At 37.8% G+C, this 23,677-nt stretch overlaps 1 protein-coding gene across 1 annotated transcript in view; it reads right to left on the reverse strand.

Annotated features, from left to right (window-relative positions):
- The window catches only part of WDHD1 (WD repeat and HMG-box DNA binding protein 1), a 27,949-nt gene continuing 4,272 nt past the window's right edge, over positions 1-23,677 (reverse strand). The window contains exons 3-25 of the mRNA XM_010080002.1: positions 23,370-23,521; positions 21,160-21,271; positions 20,535-20,585; positions 18,567-18,662; positions 16,856-16,948; positions 15,877-15,983; positions 14,711-14,846; positions 14,359-14,554; positions 13,976-14,172; positions 13,163-13,347; positions 11,821-12,062; positions 11,186-11,323; positions 10,348-10,504; positions 8,445-8,559; positions 6,886-7,017; positions 6,313-6,530; positions 4,840-4,967; positions 3,811-3,867; positions 2,915-2,958; positions 2,614-2,772; positions 2,086-2,219; positions 784-919; positions 1-195 (exon numbers count right to left, since the gene is read on the reverse strand). Of these exons, the coding sequence (XP_010078304.1) occupies positions 1-195; positions 784-919; positions 2,086-2,219; positions 2,614-2,772; positions 2,915-2,958; positions 3,811-3,867; positions 4,840-4,967; positions 6,313-6,530; positions 6,886-7,017; positions 8,445-8,559; positions 10,348-10,504; positions 11,186-11,323; positions 11,821-12,062; positions 13,163-13,347; positions 13,976-14,172; positions 14,359-14,554; positions 14,711-14,846; positions 15,877-15,983; positions 16,856-16,948; positions 18,567-18,662; positions 20,535-20,585; positions 21,160-21,271; positions 23,370-23,521 (3,180 nt within the window). The remainder of the gene's footprint in view (positions 196-783; positions 920-2,085; positions 2,220-2,613; positions 2,773-2,914; positions 2,959-3,810; positions 3,868-4,839; positions 4,968-6,312; positions 6,531-6,885; positions 7,018-8,444; positions 8,560-10,347; positions 10,505-11,185; positions 11,324-11,820; positions 12,063-13,162; positions 13,348-13,975; positions 14,173-14,358; positions 14,555-14,710; positions 14,847-15,876; positions 15,984-16,855; positions 16,949-18,566; positions 18,663-20,534; positions 20,586-21,159; positions 21,272-23,369; positions 23,522-23,677) is intronic.

A 23,677-nucleotide genomic window follows, 5' to 3' on the forward strand; every position in this document is an offset into this window, starting at 1 on the left:
TTAGCTTTGCTTGAATGCAAAAGCTGACAATCTGACGTTTGTAGATTGTTCTAAAGGCTTTGGTTTTTTGGATAAATTCGAGTCCTCTGATTTTTGCTCCTGATTCTTTTTCACTTCATCAGCTGTGGGACGCTTTCGCTTTTTATCTTCTGTTAAATCATTAACCGCTCCTCCTTTTGCTTTCTCAGTCCACACCTTTGGAGAAAGTACATCAGTAAACAGAAAACTCCAAGTAAGGCCACAAACCTCAGCACCTTTATTTCATACACCTTCTTTCCCTGATTATAAGGAAGAAGTGAAATAATTCCCGTCAAGAACTAATAAGGATCAAGTTACGAACAATCTCCTCCCTTTCCTTTTTTGTAACAGCATTCTCCTTCAAAACTGTATTTCATTTGAGCCTGTATATGAAATTAAAACTCTTAATTCTCTTTCTGGACAAATAAGAAACCTAAAAGGCCTTAGAGCAAATTTAAGCCCCAATGACTTAAGCTTTGCTATGTCACTTTTAACTCCTTCCCTTCTCTTTTGTTATTTCTTCATTGATTATGTTTCTCTCACAAGCACCACTTTGGAAAAGCTGCTTCCTGCTATTATTTATTCTTCAGACAGTTTATATTTTCATAAAGTATACATCATAAATCATGGCCCAGTTCAAAACTGAAGTCCATGAAGATGGAGAACTGGAATTTAAAGAAAAAATTTCCTAACCAAAAATAACCAAGAGATTCTGTGGAGAAGAAAAAATTCTCAGAAAATAAGAATTAAAGAATGCCTTCTTACCATTCTTTCTTCTGCTGACAGCAGTCTAAATCGACTCATGCCTTCTTTTATTACTTCTGCTTCATTCAGATCAGGATTATCTGTCAAGATGTTTGCTCTGTTCTCTTCTAGCCACATCTGGAACCCTGTCTTTGGTCTAAAAGAAGCACATAAAAATTGACTGTTTCAGAAGGTTATGGGAAAACTATATCCCTAAGAACAATGTTTCTGAACAACACCTGACTGGACTTTCAGATGTATGTATAGTCAGCACTTTGCTTTCTCCTATTGCTTAAAGAACATGCTGACAGGGCAAGACTAAGTCAAGTATTTTTATTAAAGCTGTGATATATATGGAGATTAACATTTCAGTTTTCGAATGACAAAGCATAATGGTTCTCTTCTTTTCTGACAGGGTCCCATCAACCTAAAAATAGAGCACACATATTAGCATATTTCAGCTAATTCTTTTCACAATTCTGCTTGCCACTTGTTGTGGAACATTACCTGTAAAGGTTAATGAAAAGAATGCTAGTCCAAATGAGTAATAATTACCTTCACCTTCCTCAGTTAAATGAAGTCTAAATGAAACATGATTATAATAATGCAAATTTCATGAGGACTGGCATTGTTAGAAAATACATCTGCTCCAGAGGAACAAGACAAACTAGCGTCTCAGCTAGGCAGAGCCATGCTCCTTAGGTGAGCTAAGTTTTTTGTTTGTTTTCTTTTTTAAAAGACACTCAAATAAAGCTTTTACAGTTTTACGTAAAACCTTTAGCTTTTAAACCTCCTTTGAGATTTGCTAGAGATGTTTAAGCTTGAAGTATTTCCTATATTTGGAGTTGGCACAGCAGCATGGTTTTATTTATCAAAGGTCATTATCAGATGCATAAGTATCAAGGCAAAAATCGTTACTTAGAGCCCCAATCACATTTTACATTGTTCATTTATTATTCACTCACACATATATTTGTCTCAGGCTGATGCAAAACTTCTACTTTGAATTACATTGCCCTGCACACTGGGAAAGATTTACTGAACAGAATTCTCTTCTCTGTTTTTTTGCTGTGATTGTAATGCGGCAATTTGGAAATACAACCGATACTTTTATGCAGGTTTGTTTGATAACATGCATAGCATAAGTAGCAGTTTACTAAATTTCTGAAGTGAGTTCACAAACACGACAACTTGTGAGCTAACACTTCAATCTTGATGTTATGCTACTGCAGCCAGCGTAACATCTTCAGAAACAAATCAGTTTTTGGACTTGCTATTCTCTCAAAATTAGAATATGGCACCGAGATGCAAGTGTCCGCTCACCTTTTGTTTTCAGTGTTCTCCTGTGCAGCAACTTTGACTTCATTGGACTCATTTCCTGCTTTTTCTTCATTTCCTTCCACTGCTTTTTCACTAAAGTTAGGTGTACGAGCCTGGAAGAAGGAGGCTGCTGAAGCCTATAGAAATTGAGGTTTAAAAGAAATAAATAAATACATGGTAAGAACACCTTACTCTCAGACAACAGCTGTAGCCTAAAAAAAACCAAACCTTTCCTAAAGACATAATAATAACTTGCATTAATACAGCATCTAATTCATCCGATTTCAGCACAGCACGTTTAGATAACACTATTTAAAATAAAAGCACAAGATTCAGTGCAGTACATAATTTCTGCTACTGAAAATATTTTTTTGCTGTTTTATGTGCTTTTATAGTTTCTGCAGTATGCTTAAATGAACTTTGCTGTGCAAGATGCTTAATCAACAGGGTTTCATACTTGATAAAAGCTGATAAAATTCTATTTACTGTTCTTTGCTCACTGAAACAACATAAAAAGACTATAAACGTTACCTGCTTGGACTTGGGTTTGGGAATCAGAGGCTTTATAACTGGAGGGTTCTGCTTGTTCATGGCTCGACTGCTAGACAAAGAAGTTTTCTTTGAGTATTTGCTCATAGTGTCTAGAACATTTGCTGAGGGGACCACTGGATCCTTTTTGTTAGATGACACCTAGTAAAACAAGTAAATAGACATTTTATTTATTTCTTGTCATATTCCCCTCCTCTCTAAGACATCTGTCATACTGTAAACTTTAGACATAGTAATCTGTTGTGATTTTCAGAACACTGCAAACCAGCTGCAAAATTCTTACCTTAAAGGGATTCACTCGTCCTTGACTGCTTGGTGCAATTACAGCTATTTAAAAGGAAATAAAAAAGAATGTAAAAATGTCTGTGTGTATACACACATATATATAAATCTATGAAGCAATGTGCACGTTTTAGATGAGTGGATGAAACAAAGTTAGCCTAATTTCCAAAGAACAAGGTTTACACTAATTTTGCATGTTTCAGCCTCTGTTCATTGAAAATTGAAGAGGAGAACTCAATCAAAGGGATCACCAAAGAAAAGAAGTGCCCACCAGGCCTGAAAGTCAGATAAAGACACTTTAGTAACCACATGAAAGTTATACTATGCGTGTTCAGCTACTATTAAGTCATCAGAAATGCCACACAAGACCAACAGCTTAAAATACAAATCCACAGGAAGACTCAGTACTTCCTCCACTCCCAAATCCGTTTCCACTCCTATTATTCTTGCTGCAGGGTTGGCAGGAGAGAAGAAGCAAGAAGCAGAAAGAGGTCGCATTCTGCCCCTGCCTGCTCAGACTCACAGTTCTATGGCAGGGTTACTAACTCTGCCCATAAGTGCAACCAACAAATGTGCCTGTCATTAAGTAAAACAAATCAACTGATCATTGCTCTCATTTTCCTCGTGCCCCAGAAAATGCCTTCATGACAGAGCCAGGCAGACAACTGATTCAGCATTTGGCACAGCTAAGGCAATCAGCATAGTGTTATGGAATTATCATTAGGTAATAAAGACATCAACAGGAACAGGGAACCTCTTAAAAACGTCAGAAAAATAATCACTGCAAGTCACCACATGACAAAACTGTTAGGCACTAATTTTTACCAGTAACAGGAGAATAGAGGATAAAAGCAGGAGCAGCTATTCTCATCCTGGTATAAACGGAGATCTACTCACCAGACGTCAGAGTAGTCACTTCTGCTGAAGTAACAACTTTGGAGAAAGGATTTAACCCTTCAGAACAAAGAAAGAGGTACACATTTAAATGCAAGAAAAGATAATATCATAACTTGTTAAAAAAGAAAACTCCAAACAGACAAGCAAGTTACAGAAGAGCAACCTATTTTAAAGCATGCTTCTCATTTTCAAATTGTACATGCACTTTTACAAAACCTTCTGTTATCTTTACCTAATTTAACTTAAAGAGTTATATACTTATTCCCTAAACCTTAAACTTATTCCTTAAAATGTGCCCAGCAAACTACTCGTCTATCAATTGAACTCCTGCAAGATCTGAGCTGAAATCAAAGTAATCGTTTCACAAGGTGACCCAGTCCATCAGAAACAGTATCAGAGAGCAGAAAAAATCCCAAAGGGTCCTTCAGAAGGTTACTAAATACAATGCATAAGCAAGCTGCGACAGAACATTTGACGTACACTACAGTTTTTTCTCTGGAGCGACTGCAGACACAGGCTGGAATATGCACCCGCTCACTCAGGCACTACCACTCTTCTCCCACCGGGAATTCCAGGTGACAGGAAGCTCAGAGGCAGGAGTTATTCCATGTCACCCCGTTATTCCTGTGCATTTTTCATGTGTCAACACCCAAATAAGACAGATCAGAAACCTCCAGACCTGTTCTAACCAGGTAGCAGAAAACCTATAGTCCCTGCTACAGCTGCAGTTTCAAAAGCACATGAAACAAATGGAACTATTTTCTATTTACATAAGTGGCTTCTAAATCAAACCTCCTGCACCTCACTTGTGGTGGCCCATGACAGATGGTGTGCCTGTCTTTCTTACATTTTATGTTAAAAGAACAAAACAAAACCACAGATAGGAAACCCCATTGTTTGCAGAGTCCTATAGCCCACTGGGTTATCCAAACTACAAATTATCTGGGAATTTTCCAGAATTCCTCACTAAGACTGTGAAAGACACATCTAGACAACTTCCAGCCTATCCAGAGACCGTCTTTTTCTTACTCTGTTTAGGCACTTCTGGCGTTTCTTCTGCTTCCTCATAGGCATCAGTTTCCTCAGCATCTTCCATTTCTAAATGCTGAACATTTCTGACTGGCAGCCGACTCCACTCTGTAGCAGAGTTGCTGTACCTAAGTGGAAGGAATTAATCAGAAAGGAAGTGCTTACCACATTCAGAAGGAAAATTGGAATTGGAAGGCTAACTTACTTATCTCATTTAGGAAATAAGAACAATAACATTTGGCACTTATTTGCATTATACCTCTGATTAAACTGTGATGATTACTAAAAATAAAAGATTCATTAACCACTTCAGTTCACCCTGAAACACCAAGTGCAGTCGCCTGAAATGGTACTCATGGAGTTTTAAGAAAGACCGCACACTGCTAAGAAACTGCCCGAAATTCCCACTCAGTTGAAAGTACACACACTGGCCTTCAAACAGGTCCGCACACAAAAGCACCCGAACAGAAACAGCAGCAATTTGCCACCTCCAGAGTGCGTTGTTATTGTTACCAGAACACTTTGCCACAAATATAAATGCAAACATAAAACACCTTCTGTCATCTCCATTTCAACACTCAAACCCCCGATATCATAAATAATACCAGATTACTCTTCTGCATACATTAATAAATACAGAGGTGGTAACATGGATGTGTATTTTCAGACTGAAGCTTGGGAAGAGAGTTTTAACATTTAATTTGATTATTTTCTAAATTCCCAGTACAGTAGTATGTATATTTCTTGCATTTCCCTCCTGATCTTTGGTGATTACTGAAATCCGTGTATATATAAACAAAAGGTTCATTCCTTTCAACCAGAATGTCAGTATCAGATTAATCTGGCACTAAGAACAATCTAGTGCTTGTGATGAATTTTCACCCTCAGAGTGGCTGAAGTCACAGAGATGGGATTACAGCTTCCCTGTATGATGCAGAAAAACAAGGTAGGACATTTCGAAAGGACTTTTAAATGTACAGTTTCACACTGAAGAATAAGGGAAAGACTACACATAAGTTCAGGGACTTATCACTTCTTGCTTAAATGAGTTCCAAACTTCATACATAAATTGCTATAGGAAGATATTGCTTCTGACAAAACATTACGGCATTTTTTTCTGCACTATCAGACTCATAGAATCACAGAAGGGTTTGGGTTGGAAGGGACCCTAAAGCCCATCCAGTGCCACCCCCTGCCATGGGCAGGGACACCTCCCACCAGCCCAGGTTGCCCAGAGCCTCATCCAGCCTGGCCTTGAACCCCTCCAGGGACGGGGCATCCACAGCTTCTCTGGGCACCCTGGGCCACTGCCTCACCACCCTCACCTCATGAGCAGAGCAGCACGAACTGTTACTTCATAACAAATACATCGCAGACTATGGTCCAGAACTGCGCAAGTCCATCAACTGGGACAAAATGTTAATAGAGCAGTAAAAACGTTCCCAAGTTTTTAATCACAGACGTTTGTGTTACCCAGCATTCAAATGCTTTCGGAAATCCTCTTCCTCCTCTTCATCTTCCGGTGCTGTTGCCAACTCACTGGCTTTCTCTACAGCCATTTCACTAAGTCGCTGAGCTAAATTTAGTCTTCGAGAGCGAGAAGCATACTTGATAGCTAAATTCACAACGTTTTGTGTCATGAGGTCAGCAAGTTCCACGCAGCGAAATTCACGCTCCAGTTTACAAGAAAGCTGAAAGAAAAGAAGCCTTGAGAGTTACACACTTCACAGTTACAGAGCTCTCTCAAGACTCTAAGTTCAGAATATTACGGTCTTGGTGGAGTGAATGAACAAACTGCTAACAATCATGAGCTCCATGGCAAAGAAAAAGGTTGGTTTGGTTTTTTTTTTCCCACCCTTCATACTGATAAGCAGCAACAATATTAACTGCAGTCCACCTTTTGTAATTGTCTGTGAAGTAGCTGGATTGACAGTCACTAGACAGGCTTCTAGTAAGAGGAATCACATCAAAATTTACATCAAATGCCAGCTACTGAAAAAAAAAGTCTCAGGGATTCTTTCTATTTTTTTATTTATCTGTACTTACAGCAAACAGCTTCATTAAAAGTTCTTGCTGTTCTTTCACTGACTGACTTCTAGCATTTTCATCAAGTTCATAGCCATTTTTTGATAAGTAATCCACATGGTTGTGAAAGACAACAGAACGCCAGTACTGTTCCTGAAAAAGGGAAAAAGACGCGTGCTGAATGTCAGAGGGGAAAAAAAACAGCCCACAACTTAATGCCTAACAATTTACAATGTATTTTATCAACTTCTTCTTAAATGTTCCTTTCATCTTAAAATGAAGGTGAAGGGTAGACAATTCTCTTTAAAAGCCAATACCTACTGAGGAAAAAATAGATCACACTAACAACCATCCACATGTAGACTGATCCAAACAGTCACCATAGATGTTAAATTCTATTTCTATCACAGGCTTTCAGCAGCATGAGACCTACCTGCTCACCAGTTTGCTACCAGGACAGACAATTCTAGAATAAGTTGATTATTTTATTTTACAACTTCTGTCCCACAGCAAATTGGAAGTATTCAGGAATAACAGAGTAACTGTAGGAATAATAATCATCTGTGAGACACGTAAACAGAAAACAGAACTCTTCTTGTTCAGGGAAATACTAGTACGGCTATTAGACCAGGCTAGCTCTGTTACCAAATAATTATAAACTTATTCCAAGCCACTATGTTTTCATCAGATGCATTGGAATAATCTCCTGCTTTACCTACACAGAAGTACATACTCCCTCAAGCTAAATCAACAGTTTCTGGCGTTTCCCTTCTATTATTTTGGGGGTGTGCATGGAAGACATACCCCATCAAATAAAGAACAAAAAGACTTGAACTGAATGAAGGAGAATTCATTAAAAATGACAAAGTGTTTACTATTTAAACTTTTTAACTACACTTCTATCAAAGAGAATACATTTCAAATAGCATTAAACTGTCTTTAAGGTTGAGGTTAGAATTTTATGTTCATTTCTATTTTATGCACTACAGCTGAACCCCACAAGACATATATTTAAACCTATACAAAATTGAAGAATACAGATATTCTTCAAGAATTTCTCCACAGGTACATCTTGCTTCAAGCAGCCTCTCCCTTAAGAAAATAAGTCAAGCCTGAAGGCCTGTGTTTTCAGAGTGATTATATCAATTGGAGCACCTAGTACATCTTTCAAAAAAATGTCTGCCAGAAATGTTGTTATGCCTAAAAATCTTAAAAACCAGGCACCTTCAAGAAGGTCTTGATTTAGATCCCAAAACGTGGTGTTTCCTAGAACATTAATCACTACCGACTAAAAAATAAAAAAAAAAAGAGGAGGAGAAAGACTTATAGATTATGTGTAAACATAACCTTGTATCAGCTCTAACAGCTTTATTTTGTATTCTTCTAGAAACACTTGTGAACCAGACCAAACCGGAAAAGCTACACAAAACACTGAACCCAAATAACCTCCTTAGCCACACATCTCACTCAGAGTTTGTACTAGCCCCTTTCATAGTAGAGATGATTAATAGGAATCTTGTATAATCCCTGCTGTGGGGACATCTGAGACTATCAGCTGCAGATTCAACACCATTCCATACCTCCATCTGTCCCTTTTCTGTTGTAACTTGACAGTAAGGAAGTTTAAAAGATAATATTGCTACAGCGGGTCGTGGTAGCGTAGGAGGGAACTGGGATCCTTTACAAGGAATACACCTGTGCAAGGGAAACAAAAAAACACACACAATCCTCATCACCTACAGCCACCAGTTGTTCTACATCTAAATCATCTCTCCTAAGAAGCAAGATACTTTAAGAGGATTTAAAAAGTAGTAATTAAATTACTGACTTAAATATAGCAATATATAAGATTGCATTGTAAAGGGTTATTTTTACATTGCAACGAATAAAAGATTTTAAAACCAGAAAAAGCACATACTGCTCTGTTCACACCAGAAACTCCAAACGTGGCACATAACAGACATAGACCTGTGTCTCACACAAGACACGATTTAACAGCAATCACAAAATGTAAATGCAATTTATTAAAATCAGAAACTACTGGACAATTGAAGAGGAACTGGAACAAGAGCAGGCATGTCTACCACTTATTTTCATGAGGGGTTTTGGACTTCATGGGGAGAGTGCTGTGCTCAGAGATACACAGGGGGGAAAAAATGAGGGGGCAAAACAGATAAGCATATACTAAATTGTTTCATTATATTTAAACTAGTACTTTCTGGTAACAATCACTTAAGCAAAACATTGATTGGGGAAGAGCTGTATTTCCAGCAGCACCAATGCAGCATTGACAAAAATGTCTGGTTTGACAAGCTACTGTTTCAGACACCAGAAAAAGCAAGAACAGGAAGCATTAGTGTTCTGGTTATCTGTGTTAATGAAGGCATATGGTGTTTCTACAACAACCCTCCCCCCTTATTATCTTTAATATGCGAGTGGCTTTGAATAAAATGTTCTCTGCAGCTCAGATCGCAGCACTCTTCTCTCTTGGAGTGAAGGAAAAAACTCATGATGACAGATTCACAGTTGACCATCCCAATGTGACAGGTCCTGCACATTTTTGGTAAATTTTCTGGCAGCAAACATTAAGTAATGATTTGGAGGAAAAAAGAGACAGTGAATTGACATTTACCAGTGATAGCAAATTATTTCTCTTCCTATAAAAACCACAGGATTACAAAGAATGTCACATAAATTGAAATAAAATGCAGTCTCCCACCAACCTCTACAATTGTGCATGACTAGCAAAGTGAAAGAGCCAAAATTTCAGTAAAGTATGTGAGCTCATGGATTCTGCCCTGCTAGGAAAAGGACACAGATCACTAATGAAGAGGACAACTAACGAAGTTCAGCAACTAAAGGTCTAGGATACTTGTCACAATAAAGAGAAAATTATTTATAAATGTGATTATGACAGTAATGGCTAACTCTCACCTAAATATTTAGAGAAATTTTACAAAATTCTTCTTCATGGCCACAGTTTAAATATAAAGAACAGTTCTGATTTATCTATGCCTAATTATGTAGATTAGTTACAGGATTGTATTCTTCTCAAAAGAAAAAAAGGGGAAAATATAGCTAAGAGAAAAAACAAAACAAAACAAACAACCCCCCAAAAAACCATCAACAGCAGAAAGCAGAATCTAACAGCAGCCGTAACTTCTTAGTAGCTTTCTCTAGGAAAAAGCAGTCTTATGAATGTGTCTGCATTGGAGATGTGTAACTTCACAATAAACTGCACACGCTTGTTAGCCAAGGCAAGAAGCCCTAATTAGTCAGTTACAAATTATAAAACTCTAAGGAGTTTATTCAAAATCAATTTAGTAATGAAACATCCATGCAGAATTGCATTTATGAACTCGATCATTTATTGCGGGTATTTACTAGCCACCTGCTTTATAAATGTTTCCAGTTTCTCTTAGTAGAAGCACTTAGTAAATTAAAACCAAGACAAAAAGAGCACTTCCTTGTGAAATATCTGACCTGAGCTGCTGGGGGTTTTCATGGATGCCAACCACCCAGTAATGATCAGATTTTCCTTTGCAATGATCTCTTGTGTTACACACTGGAATCCAAGTATTTCCAAGTCCTCGGTTCAACATCCGCACAATTCCCTCAGAATCCACATAACACGGGGTACCTGTTTGTCACAAATGGAAACAATTATTCTGACAGGCAACTAATTACAACACAAGTAAGTCTAAACTGGTGGATAATGCTGGGAAGCAACAGTTTCTGTATCTCAAATACCACATCCTCTCATCCAAACAGTACAACCCAGATGGGAAAAAAAATGGTTTCCCTAGAAAGATGCGCCACCTTCTGACAGTCAACTCTACTGCTAGTTAACTCAATCAAATTCTAATTTAAAAAATTTTATGAAGCAATCACATTTATACTCCATGGGTAGATACCCAAAGAAAATCAGCTATTTTACAATTACTTTTTCTGGTTATCAGAAAAACTCCTCCCAAGCTACCAACTTTTGGGTGGGGGGCTTTTGCCGAGATAGCAGAACATGCCTGTTAACGGTGTATTAATGCAGTTGATCTCTTTTTGCTGAGCAGGGCAATTAAACGGGAAAACAAGTTCTGATAACATCCAAGTGTATTCAATTCACACTGGAAACATATGAAAGATTTCTGATAAATATATGGAAAGAATGGAAAACCAGAATTTTGTTTAGCATTGAGGAGATTCATAAAACATCAAAGTCCCAAGATCACCATCATTAAAAGGGCATTAATTGGCCAAGCTCTCCTCCAAAATTCCCCCAATAGTGCCAAGATTCCTCAATGTCACTCATGCAGGTATTTCAGACCTTCTGCAGAGAATCCAACCCAGATCAAATAGGATTTCTTTGTAAGAGAAAGAGGGTCTCCATGCAAAATTTGTTTTTTCTTCTTTCCTAGCTCCATCAGCTGGACTCCGAGGCACTGATCCCCACCAAACCCAGTACCTAGGAAGAAGTTGTTCAATGACTATGTCAGAAAAACAGAATAATGATCTTGGCTAGACTTAAATTTTGAATTAAAAACTGATTCTAATGCAGGGTTATCCATGAATATCACTGTCAGACAAGCAACTATTTGTCATTTTGGACATCCAAAGCATGCATAACGACTACTTCCTTAATTTCCTACAGTAATTAATTCTGGGATATCTGAAACCCAAGTTTAATCTATTCATGTCACCGTTATAAAATTCTCCCCTTCCCCACAGCTTAATCTAGGCATCCCAATATAAAATGTAGGCTTTGCTGTCAGAAGTCAAAGATCCATGGGTTGTGACAGTAAAAGCATCATCAAGAAAAGAAGAAGGACAAGCATCATTAAGAAGAGAAGCAGAAAACACTTCTGGTTGATTACATATAAATTAACCAGTGTTTGAAGCCAGTAAGAGATGAGGATTGAAACCATAACCCCAGTTTAAAAAAGACAAAAGAGAAAAAACTACCTCTGTGATAAATAATCATCAACTGCTCTCCATGTCCTGCCATCGACACCACTGGACCTGGGAGACTGAAGATCTCTCTCTGAACTCCTCCAACCGTGAACACACGAACTAGCAAGGCACTAGTGGCACAAGCAGCCCAGCCTTGACCTAGACAGATAGCCTCGATGTCTTCATCCTTTGGCATATCTACTGTCCACTCCTTGTTTGCGTCCCATGAGCTAAAATGAATGCAGTGGAGCTTGCTAAAGCAGAGACAAAAAACAATAGTTAAGTATCTCAACATGAAGAAAAACACACGATCTGAAAATACACCAAGATATGTTTTATATCAGAGACCTGGAATCTGTGATTGTCACAGAGAGGAACCACAAATTACAAGTGGTCACTTGCAAAGGCTTACTATTCACAAACTGAAGAGCCAGCTTGACCTCCAGCACTGTAGATTTAGACCCTCTAAAGTGTGAAGCAGAGACAGTTTGGAGATCTAAGGGAAGATTTTTTTAGCTGGAAACAGGTAAGTGTCCTACTTAATTAACATTAATAAGAACTGAAGGTGCTCAGTACCCCTGAATACCAGCCTTCATTATAACTCTATCATATTATGCTATCGTTAAAAAAATTAGGAGCTTCAGTTCTGCCATCTTAATAATTGAAAGCTTCCCATTATCAATTCCCAGACACTGCAGCTTTTGATAGATTACCCATCTGCATTGAGAAAAAAAAATTAAATTTTCAGTCAGTTAACCAATACTTTTAAAGGGTGCTTTTCAACTTATCACAATGTTGTATGTGTGAAAAGAAGAAGAAAGTCCTTTCTTCAAGATATTTCCACAGAAACCAACAAGAAAATATTGTTCTTAAATGCAAGAACAAAGCCTAGATAGTCCAGCTGCTTACATCTTTCTATGCTTTTCATAAACTTGTGTTCTTCACACTTATACTTCTTTGGGTATCTCCAAACATGTCTCCTTAGCAACAGTGTGAAAATAAATAGCATAGCCCTTATGATTTATCTTTGATCTGAGCAGACAGAAAAACTATTTTTCATGTTTACAATTTCCTGTGAGCTAGTAACGCACGAAGTTTCCAGTATATATAAATTTGAAAAAGGGATTTAAAAAAAGACTCCTTGGGAAACAAAATACATCTCTCAACAATCTTGAAGTCTCCAAGTGGGTGGCTGTGAAAATCCTCCTCAAAAGTGATCCCATAACTAAAAAGCACAACTAAAAGCCGAAAATACCAAAAAAGTGACAGAAGCCAAAATTAAAAGCCAGAATATTTGAAACAAGCTAAGTGTTATTCCACACTACAGGTTTTGCAGAGCAAGGCCGTGACTTACCTTGCAAGTTCCTCTGTACTCTCACAGGCTAGTAAAATAGCTTCAGCAGAGAGGTCAGCCATCGTGTGGTTCAGAGAGTTTGGCAGGTGTGTTGCATGATGGATGGACGTATCATGAAATTCTACATCTATAGCATTGTCTTGCTCATCATTGTAACAGCGAATTATACCAATGGAATTCCATACCTATTAAAAAGAATACACCCCCAGAAAAAAAAAAAAACAAAAAAACAAAAAAACCCCAAAAAAACAGCAAATCAGGCATTCTGCCCAAAACCAGCATGCAATAACTTTCTCATCTGAAACACCGGCAGGTGGGAGGCTGGAGGAAGACTGAAGGCTTGTGTAGTCAGGACTTACAGTTTCTAAAACAGCTGAATTAGGCAGAAACTAGTTTCATCCTCATTGCTTAGGCTTCTTTCTCCTTACAAAATTAAGTGTGAAGATCTCACATTTAGAAAGACATAGTGAGTGATTAATGTACAAGTCTTAACAGCACAAAAATATCCACAAGTTCTGGCTAAAAAAAGAATTTTAAAGAAGATTTGCTAGAATTCAGTAGCACAGGTACAAACTGTATAGCTTGCTTTTGTCTTAAGGCCAAGCATTTCTTTCTACATCAAAAGCAACCAAAATAGAAAGCGTAACATTATGCAGCCTTTGCGCTAACGCACAGCTACTTTCCATCGTTTAGCTTCACACTGTGCATTATTAAAAAATCTAAAATCTTGGAAAATATTAGATTAAGACACAGCAAGAACTGGACATTAACAAAATAACTAGATCTACACAAGCACAGAGCAGTGAGATTTACCATGAAGCGATGCATGAGATGTGCAGGAGTGGAGCCAGACTGGAATGGCTTTTGCTTGGGGGTTGGCATCGGCCCATCATAGAAAGGCTGTTGTGTAGATGACGGTGGTAAAGCTGGAAAGCCACCAGTCTGATCACCATCCTCATCATCATTGTCCTTTTCAAGAAGATTGGAACTAGCTTTTATCATCCCAATATCTAGAAGTTTAAAAAAAAAATTAAATTATATCTTACACATATTATTATGGCAGAATATAAGTAAAAAAATTTAAACGGTAAAAATTCCTCCGGAAAAATAAAGCAGAACATATCTGAGTAGAGGATGCTAAGAGATCATCGCAGTAACAGCGCTATAGAGCTCTGGAAAATTAGTTCATTCTGTACCTAGCGAGTTATCATCATCATCAATTATTGCCCGTCTTGGATGGCCTGAAGTTGGCATTAGGTCATCATCATCACCATCATCTTCATTAGTTCCAGACTTTGGGGAAGACTGTGGTTCAACCATATCTCCATTTAAATAATCATCATCTTCTCCATCAAAGAGATCATTGTAGTCTTTTGTCACTGTACCGGCACCCTAAAACCAGGTTAACAATTATCATAAAACTTCTTTTGGACACAGAATTCAAAGAATGAATTAACATACAAGGGGGAACTTTCAATACACAACGTTCAATATAATTTGGTGACTTAAAGAATCACGTTGATTTACGAAATAATTGGTACTGATCACCTTGTCATTTGGTTTCTTTCCATCACCAATATTTTCCAACAACCCCAGATTTCCTTCAGTATCTGTATAAGCGATTTGCTTAAATTTGGGGTGCCATGCCAGTCCACAAATTGAGTAATTTTTTTCATGCTTCATCCTAAAAAGAGTATGAAAATAATGGATTTTTAGTGAGCTTCTCAGGGCAGAAACCTCCTCAAGAGTCAATGTATAAAGTGATAATATTTACTAGTGTTTGTGTTACAGTGATGTTACACATAATAAAATAATTAATAAGTTACCTTTAGCATAAACAGCTACAAAAAAAATGCAGGTCTTCCTTTTCTATGGGGAAAATCATTTAAGCTTTAAAAATCAAACAGAATCAAATTCTTAAAAAAAAACACCTTCCTGATACATGTAGAAACAACAAAGTAATGCCTCCAGCAGTCATACGTTCCAGAACCATCCAGTTATAAAAAGAAGATTCAGTTGTTTCTTTTGTACCAAACTGACGAGTTAATCCTCTATCTTTTCCACCCTTTATTCTCACAAAAAATCCTCCCATTAATTATTTACATAATCTGTCTTTAATTTTTAACATTGGCATTACAGTAACAATCATCTTTCTTACCCAAAATATTCAGACAGATAAATCATCCCTTCTGTTCTTCTCTATTTCACTTAATCATAGCTTGGTTTTTTTTTTTTGTTTTTTTTTGGGTTTTTTTTGGAAAGAGAGATGCTTTAACTAACCAAGATAAAGTGAAATTTGTCAGTTTGTCCTTTTTTTGTCTATAGGTAAGCATGGCTGACTGCTGTTATCTGTATTTCCCTTTCCCTTAGAAAATATATCTCACTTACAAAGATCTTGGGGTTTGGGATGTGACAAAAATTTGTTTCTGTCCAAACTATCCTTTAATCAACTACTAGATTAAACAGCAATAAAAGATATTTGCACAGAGAAATCTAGACTATGGAATTTGAGCAAAATCCACACTCATGTCCCTTCCCTATTCTATTTCTAAGAATGTGGAATGTTAGCAGAAAACCTACAGATTTGCCCTGTAAACCTTATTAAGGCTTTCCAAGAGTCAGTCACATTTGCACAAAAAAGTTTTACAGAAAAGATCACAAAATTCTATTTCAATTTAAAACATGTACTTCGGGATTTATGGAACACTGAATACCTCTCTATGCACTCTTGGGTTTCCACATTCCACACCACCATACTCCCATCCACGCTTCCAGCTGCCAGATACTGCCCACAAGGAGACCAGGCCACAACATTCAAGGGCTAAGGAAAAGATAAAAAATAGGAATAAAAAATATTAGCAATGCACACACAGCATTCATATTCTGGAGCTTAAAACAGACAGATATTCTGGAATAAAAAAAAAAAAAATATCTTTAGCAAATCACATCCTCCTGTACTGGAGCTGGCTTTAGGTAGTCCCCTGCAAGAACAATTCTTTAAAGATAACGTGCTTATTTTTTTTTTCAAGAATATCCATCTTCTGTCATTAAACACTGCCATGAGGTTGGACAAAACCTGATTCTAGACATGTAGGCAGAACCATGATATATTTTGTAAACTCAGCACTAAACATAGCTTTATTTATTTTGAACTTAATAGTTCCATAAATTAAAATCCAAGACTGTGTGTTCTGTATCTTAATAACCCTAGGAAAGTGGTCCTCTTCAACCCAAAGGTTTCCTGGTATATCGTGAGGTCAAAAGAAGATGGCACAGTTAAGGCTACTATGTAGCTAAATTTCAGCTTACTGAAATATAACCCGAACAATTGATCTCTCTGTTCTGTACAGAAATAATACTCTTGACATTTTCCCTGAGATGCTATGTACTTAGAGCAATTTGTGAAAACAGATGTTCTTCAGCTGCAGTTGGTGACTCACCAGCAGGCCTTCAAGATCTAGCAGGTTACTATAAACGAAATAGAGGAAGCAGAGCCACATAGACGTGTTTGACACTCATCTAGTATCTCTTGCCTTGTTTTCCCACATAAAGTAACAGGATCAGAAAGGAAATAGAAAATGTGAGCAATCAATACCAAGAGGTTAAAAAAAATACGCTGTCCAGGAGATAATTTCTAGCAGAATAATATTGAAATTATGGAAGATTTAGCAAGCACCTAGTTTATGTACCTACCTGTGTGATGAATGTATCTGACAGATCAAATTTACTATCCCAGGTTTCTCTTCTGTATAGTTTAACAACTTTATCTACAGGAATTGCCAGCAACTGTTCAAAGGCAACAAGAATCAGAGAATTTAGAACAAGTTATCTTTCAAACAGAACATTCAAATAGCACAGCTCCTTCATTCAGAAATATTACAGTTCTGACTGCCTCCGTATTCAACGGTTTTCTAGCACCTTAGCAATGCCAGCTGAGAAAGTAAAGAAAGCTGAAGTAACTTGAATGACAAGGTCCTTTAATGCTTTCCACATGCAACACAGCAAAGCATGCCCGTTTGTATTTTAATCTTCATTTCTTTCTGGCAGAATAATGAAGATAATGACAGCTGCACCATAAGGTTAGAAGTTCATATTTATGAAACTGCTAACAAACACCTATAAAGATTTGAATGCTCTGAGCACAAGGTTTAGATTCTCCTCTTCCCTCCCTCCCCAAACCTCTTTTGATCTGGTTACAATTTCTCAATGAATCTGATTTGAATAGCTGATTCCTGAAATAGCTCATTTCATCATTCACAAAACTATGTAAATGTTACTGCCTGTTTATTCTTTTAGGACTTGGGTTTTTTAAAGTCTTCTAATAATTTGCTTTGTAAGAGAAGCAAGACAACTACTTACATTTCAAGTGTGTGTGTGTATGCGTGTGTGTGTGAAGAATTAGCCTAAAAAATTGAAGTATTTGTTTTTATGCAATATGGGTATCGAAGCAATTTGTACCACAGGTGACATTCTCCCCCAGAAGTGATACATAACACTGTCGTAGCAGCCAGGTATTTCGAAGAGTGGACACAGGCAGACAGACACAAAGGCTAAGTCAAGGAAACGGAAGATTATTTGGGTAAGAACTGTGAGAAAACACTGGAAAATAATCTCTATATCCAGTACACCGGAACGTCAATAAAGAATGAATAGGTTCTGCCACACTTCTCACAGGCAGGAACAGAAGCCATAAAACAATTTTTTCAAATGGCCAACTTTCGCTGGATTCCCCATCCTTTCCTTTAAGTGTGGCAGGACATGCCTCATTTCATACATGTTCCCATTCACCTGCTCCTTCCTCCTCTCCCCTGGGCATTTCAGATGCTGCAGGGGTGTTTTAGGCCACATGCTAGAGAGACACCTGTGCAGCTACACTAACTCCCCTCCCAACCTGTTCTGATCAGCGATCCATACGCAGCACTGCTGCAGCAGGACGTACACAATGCGCTGGACCTGCCATATGTACCATTACAGCATCACCTTTGGTCACAACAAAATCAACTTCATTCCTCAGGTGAAAAGAAATGGAACAACTTACTAAGGAAATATTTACAGAGCAAGATTACAGACAGGGTAAAAATTTTCTTAAAGCAGAGGAAGAACTCCTTTGATGCTCTGTTGTGAGCAATTTGATTATTTCCCTCATGTACAATGTTCCTTCCTACTCATGATGGTTTAACATTGCTTTGGGCTGACAGCTGGACTACTGCCAAACACAGTCTGGAGCTTAAACAAGCTCCAGGTAACCATTTCCAGGTTTTTATTTTTCCTAAAAGTGAACTTCACCCCAAATAATTTCCTTAGTCCCAGGAGCTGCAATTCGGGCTTGCCCAGACTGAATTCTACTGTTAGACTCCCGAAGAGAAAAGAAGGATTAAGATGTGGCTGAAAGGATGTCACTTACCTTCCCACTGCCAGGTTGCCAGCCAAGCCTGCATATCGATTTAGCATTTATCACGTCATTACATTTCTGCAGCAGCGGCCAGCTTGTCGTGCATGTCTGAAAACAAAATATTAAAAAAAAAAAAAGATTGTTATCTAGCTCTGTGAAAATCTACTGTATAGTACAAATTCTTAAAAGTGTGGAAAAAAAATGAAGAGGAAAAAAGATATGCCACTTTTGGAACTGAAATTATTTCCTTCATCCAAATACAATAGTACATACTGCCTTGGAAAAAAAAAAACCAAAAAAAACCACAACAGCAACTGCAAAAATATCTTGCCAATACAGACCTGAAAATATTTTAATGACAATACAACCTACTTTTAACAGAAACAGGATCACAGAACAAGTGTTTTTAATCAATACGGAAAAAGGAGCTCACATACATTTAGGTTCCAGAGAAATCTGGCCAAATGCATTTGTCAAACCCATATCAACTGCAGGAAGGTGACACACATCAGCCCGAATCTCACCACAGCAGTATAAAGACTGAATGGCCATACTCGTAAATTACAGCACAGATCTGTACATTATACTGCCACATTTCCAGGACATTGTCAGTCTAATTGCCCCAAAAGGCACCTGCTGTCAGTCAGGAAGATGAGATTTCACATTAGAAGTGTGCTTTTGTTTTAAAAAGTAGTAATCCACAAGCATGGGGTTCATTTTCTACTGCACTTACAGGAACAATTCCACATGGATTCTTATTCCAGTCAATGGCATTTAGCAAAAATAATCCCACATACATATGCAGAATTGCCTTAATAAAGCATCCACCTGAAACCCTCTTTTCAAGTTCCTTAGAGTTCCAAGAGGAGAGACTAAATCCGATTCTCTCACTAAATCCGATCTCTTATAGAACCTGAGCTATTTCAGCCAACTACAGCCAAGCTGAGCCCAAAGACTGTATTTCTAATAAATTATGTTTCAAACTGTGATTTACATCCCTCTTCTGAGAATTTGTTGGGAAGTTTGTAACAAACAAAAGAAAAAGTGGAATAGCAGTAAGTCAATAGCCTTAAACTCATTCAAAACTAGGCTGAAACACACTGAACTGAACCTGAGTCCTTAGAAAATGAAGTATGTGTGCCACAGGCAGAGAGCAGAAGAAACTGAAGCAACACTCTGTCCAAAGTCTCCTATTAAAAAAAAAAATTCTTATTAAGGGCATCATCTCAGTGATCCTGGCATGTGAAATCCGTATCTCTTCCTAATCTCAGGTCAAGGTAATCGTCTTCCAACGATCAAGGCTAACCAAGCAGACCACTTATATAAGAAGGTACTGTGTGGCATCTCAGAGCATTATTCTGCCTTCACCAGTCAGTCTACAAGCCTGAAAATTACTCATTATTTCATAGGAAGCTTGGTAAAAATAAATAAAAACAAAGTATACCTAGATAGTTGTTTATTAGAATAAAAATCCTTCCTTAACCCTGAAAATAACAAGCTGAAATTATGAAACAAGGAACCCGATGTCAGTTGCTATCTTTACACAGAAGCATTATTTCTGAATGTGCCAAGAACAAAATACACAATGTTGGCCAATGAAGAAAGATGAACAGAAGAAATCAGGGATTCCACAGACAGGAAGACAAATCCACAGCTACCCAAGCACTATTTCATAATCAGGCTTTGGAATTTCTCCCAGAAGCAGATAAAAGCATTCTGTAAAGTGTCGTTAGATTTCTTCCCCAAAAACCTGATTTCACTCTCTCTTCTTTCAGGTACTCCAGGGCATAACTACCCTTTTACTTGCACAAGAATTTCAGATAGAAACATTTATGTAAATCCTAGCAGCAGCTACTGATGACATATCCTAAGAAAAGAAGCATTTATTCCAGTAGAGTTATTTCAGTCCAGCTCTCCTTACTGTCTGTGACATCCCTGATCTCTCATGGAACACTCAGCTTTGAAAGGCAGGCCTTTTACCTGCTCTGCCATTTTCCATACTCTGACCGAACCATCACAGCTCGCCGATGCCTGTGTAAAAAGAGATTTTTGTAAACAAATTAATTATTAAAGACATAAAGAAATTAATTCTACAAAATTGAAAAAAAACCCCTATAACCAATGCTACAGACAGTTTTAAAAGAAAGCCTGCCAGTTTAAACCAGTTTAAGACTTAAAACTTTCTAATACTGTCATCTTGATAATTGCACTCGACTCCAAGCGACTGTAATTACAAACCTGCATACTTCAGGTGAGCTGCTTATTCACAGAAGAGGCTCAAAATTAATATTAGGATTTATCTAGTGGACCATCTTTTCCCCTCTAAAATCAGATCAGCATTAGATGCTTGAAGAACATAGACAGTAATTGAGTAGTAAAGCAATGTCTGAGTTCTCCTGGGAGGCAACAAGTTGTCACACATTCCATCATCAGTAAGGCCAGCTGAAATGAAGTAGTTTCCTGTGCCCAGTCACTGTTTGTTTGGGATTTTTTGGTTGTGGTGGTTTGGGTTGGTTTGTTTGTTTGTTTTTTTCCCAAAATGTATTTTTTTTTCTCCAGGGAAAAGGAGATTCAAAGCAGAAAGTAAACAAGAGAATGTTTTTACCAGGTAAACATCCCTAGGGTCAAAAGACAGGCTTAAAACAGGAGCATCGTGTCCTCGGAATGTTTTCTGCTTGCTGCTATCAGTCACCTCCACCACTTTGACCATAAAGTCACTGTAGATCATAATGACACAGAAATAAAAGTATTAACACTGGTATGAGCAATGACAGACTATTTGTTTCTGGCAATAAGAACTAACTCTCTTTTGGGGAAGGTATGGCTCTCAACACTGTATGATCTAAGGGAAAATCAGAATCTTGAGGCTTATTACAAGAGGAGCAAGGCCAGATTACCCTTACTGGAAAGTAATTTTTCTTCATATCAAAGTTCATAAAATATGGTTGCTCTTTGAAGAGGATATTATGTACACACAGACCATATATCTGTTTAATATAATATTCTATATGATCTAACGAACGCCTGTGCTTAGATACCAGAGAGCTGACTTAACAAGAACTATCTGTTAAATGAGACCAATATTCATTACCATAATTATTTGGTCATGTGGTTTGATTAGAAAAAAAAAGGCAAATAGTTTGTTTTGTAAATTTTTAACAGGATTTTTAAGACCATTTAGTGTATCAGATACAATAACTGATTTTATTCAGTATTCCCTCCTCCAAAATTACAGACCTTAATGCAGTTTAACTCAAAACATCAATGCTAACTTCTAAGCCAAAGAGCTTCTGTGGCAATCTTTCAGTACCACTCCCTCCCATACTTCATTGCAACACCTTCAGAGAGCAATTTAATTTTAGGGCCTGATTCTATGTGGTTAACCATTACTTTACCTATATTCAGAAACACAACCTCCGTTTTGCCAACTATCTAATCCTAACCAAACAGTCCTAAAAGGAAGTTTATAATCTACATTTTGAGACAACTAAAACTATGTTAACCCTCTTAAGCAATGCAAGAAAACTTTAAAGAAAAAGAAACAGGCAATACTTTTATTTGAGAAGCCACACCGCTTTGGGAGCCAGCTGGTGTTAAGTATCCATAAAAAAAAAAAGTTTACAGACTTCACTTAAAAAAAATAAAGAAATCTGTGACAATTAAAAGCAATTCCTCTTAGCTGTGTTCCCTCATTTCACAGCTGTCACCTACTCCTTCTATACAGAAGACCTGACCGAGGGGTGGCCTCACAGTCTTACAAGCCTTTTCCTAACGTGAGGGCCCTGGTCAGGCTGTAGAAGTACTGGGTTTTTGTAAAAGTTTTAGAAACAGAAAAGTTTGCCATCTACCCAATCTCTCTAATCAAAGTCAGATCCTGGGGCAGAGCTGTTCCCTCAGAAACAAGCACTGGCAAAGGGCCCAAACTCATGACCCCTGTCAGATTTAGAGATTAGAGTGGTTACTGCCCCCAGCTGTCCAGCCTCCCAGTTTTTGGGGAGCTGGTGGGTCTGCTCCGCAGCTGCCAGAGTTCACAGTCCAGCATATCCATCCAAATTGCTTTTTAGTTCAGTTCACACTTAGAGGAGCCAGGGAGCAGATGCAATGCTCTGCCATCTCTGCTGTGGGGATGGACAACAAATTCCAGTAGAGAGGCAAGGTGACAGCCTGGGTTAGCTACAGCTGCTCAGAGAGTTCACCAAATCCAATTAAGAATCACCTGAGCCCTAAATAAATTTAAAAAAAAAAATATATTGTCCACTTGCTATTTCGCTATCTTGGTTTATGGAATACATAATGTAAAAGCAAACATGCTGCCCCAAGAAATGAACTAGCTATGCATTTAATTTCCATCGGGCAAATCTTGCAACTGTCATCTGTTATCATTTGGCAGAATGGTGATGATACTTACGCCAGAGAATGACTCAAAGCTCTCGCACAAATTAAAACCCTTCTAACTTTTGCATGTGTATAAACATAACAAAATCCTTGATGCTGCAATGTGATCCATATGGGCGAACACTTACGTATTGTAAGACTGAAAGCTGAAAACACTCAAGTCTCCTAAAGAAAAGGAATTATTTCACAACACCAGAATTCCATTCAAAATTATTTGGTGGATCAAGTATCTCTCGGAGCATTGTTTCCTAAAGTCCTTTTCATTCCTTTCTTCCCCTCCACCCCCAGAAGGCATTTTGCAATACTTTAAGACCCTCAGAGGTTATGTGGATTAATGATCTCATTGGCAAAAATCAGCATACTAGGAAGTCACCAGAATTTGAACGCTAGCAATGCTTTTCCTTATGGTGCACAGATTACCTAGATCCAGCAGCAACTTTGGTACCATCACTATTAAAGACAACGTGGTTTGCATTCATGGTGAAACGAGTCAGGATGCCATCTGGAGCTCCTTCGGGAAATGTATGTATCTGAACAGTATTGTTCGATACTGCTGTGATCAGTCTTCCATTCTAAAAAAAAAAAATCCATCATAAAATTTGTTAGTTAAAATACATTTATGCCCATGGAGCCAAAAAATTGCTCTGATGGTCCCAATATTTATGCAGATGAACTTCAGTAGCTCCAAAAGATGTCTGACAATAAGAGTAGTGGGAGAAATATTCTTT

The sequence above is a fragment of the Pterocles gutturalis genome, unplaced genomic scaffold (assembly GCF_000699245.1).
Source record: "Pterocles gutturalis isolate BGI_N339 unplaced genomic scaffold, ASM69924v1 scaffold45824, whole genome shotgun sequence".
NCBI classification, from domain to species: Eukaryota; Metazoa; Chordata; class Aves; order Pterocliformes; family Pteroclidae; genus Pterocles; species Pterocles gutturalis.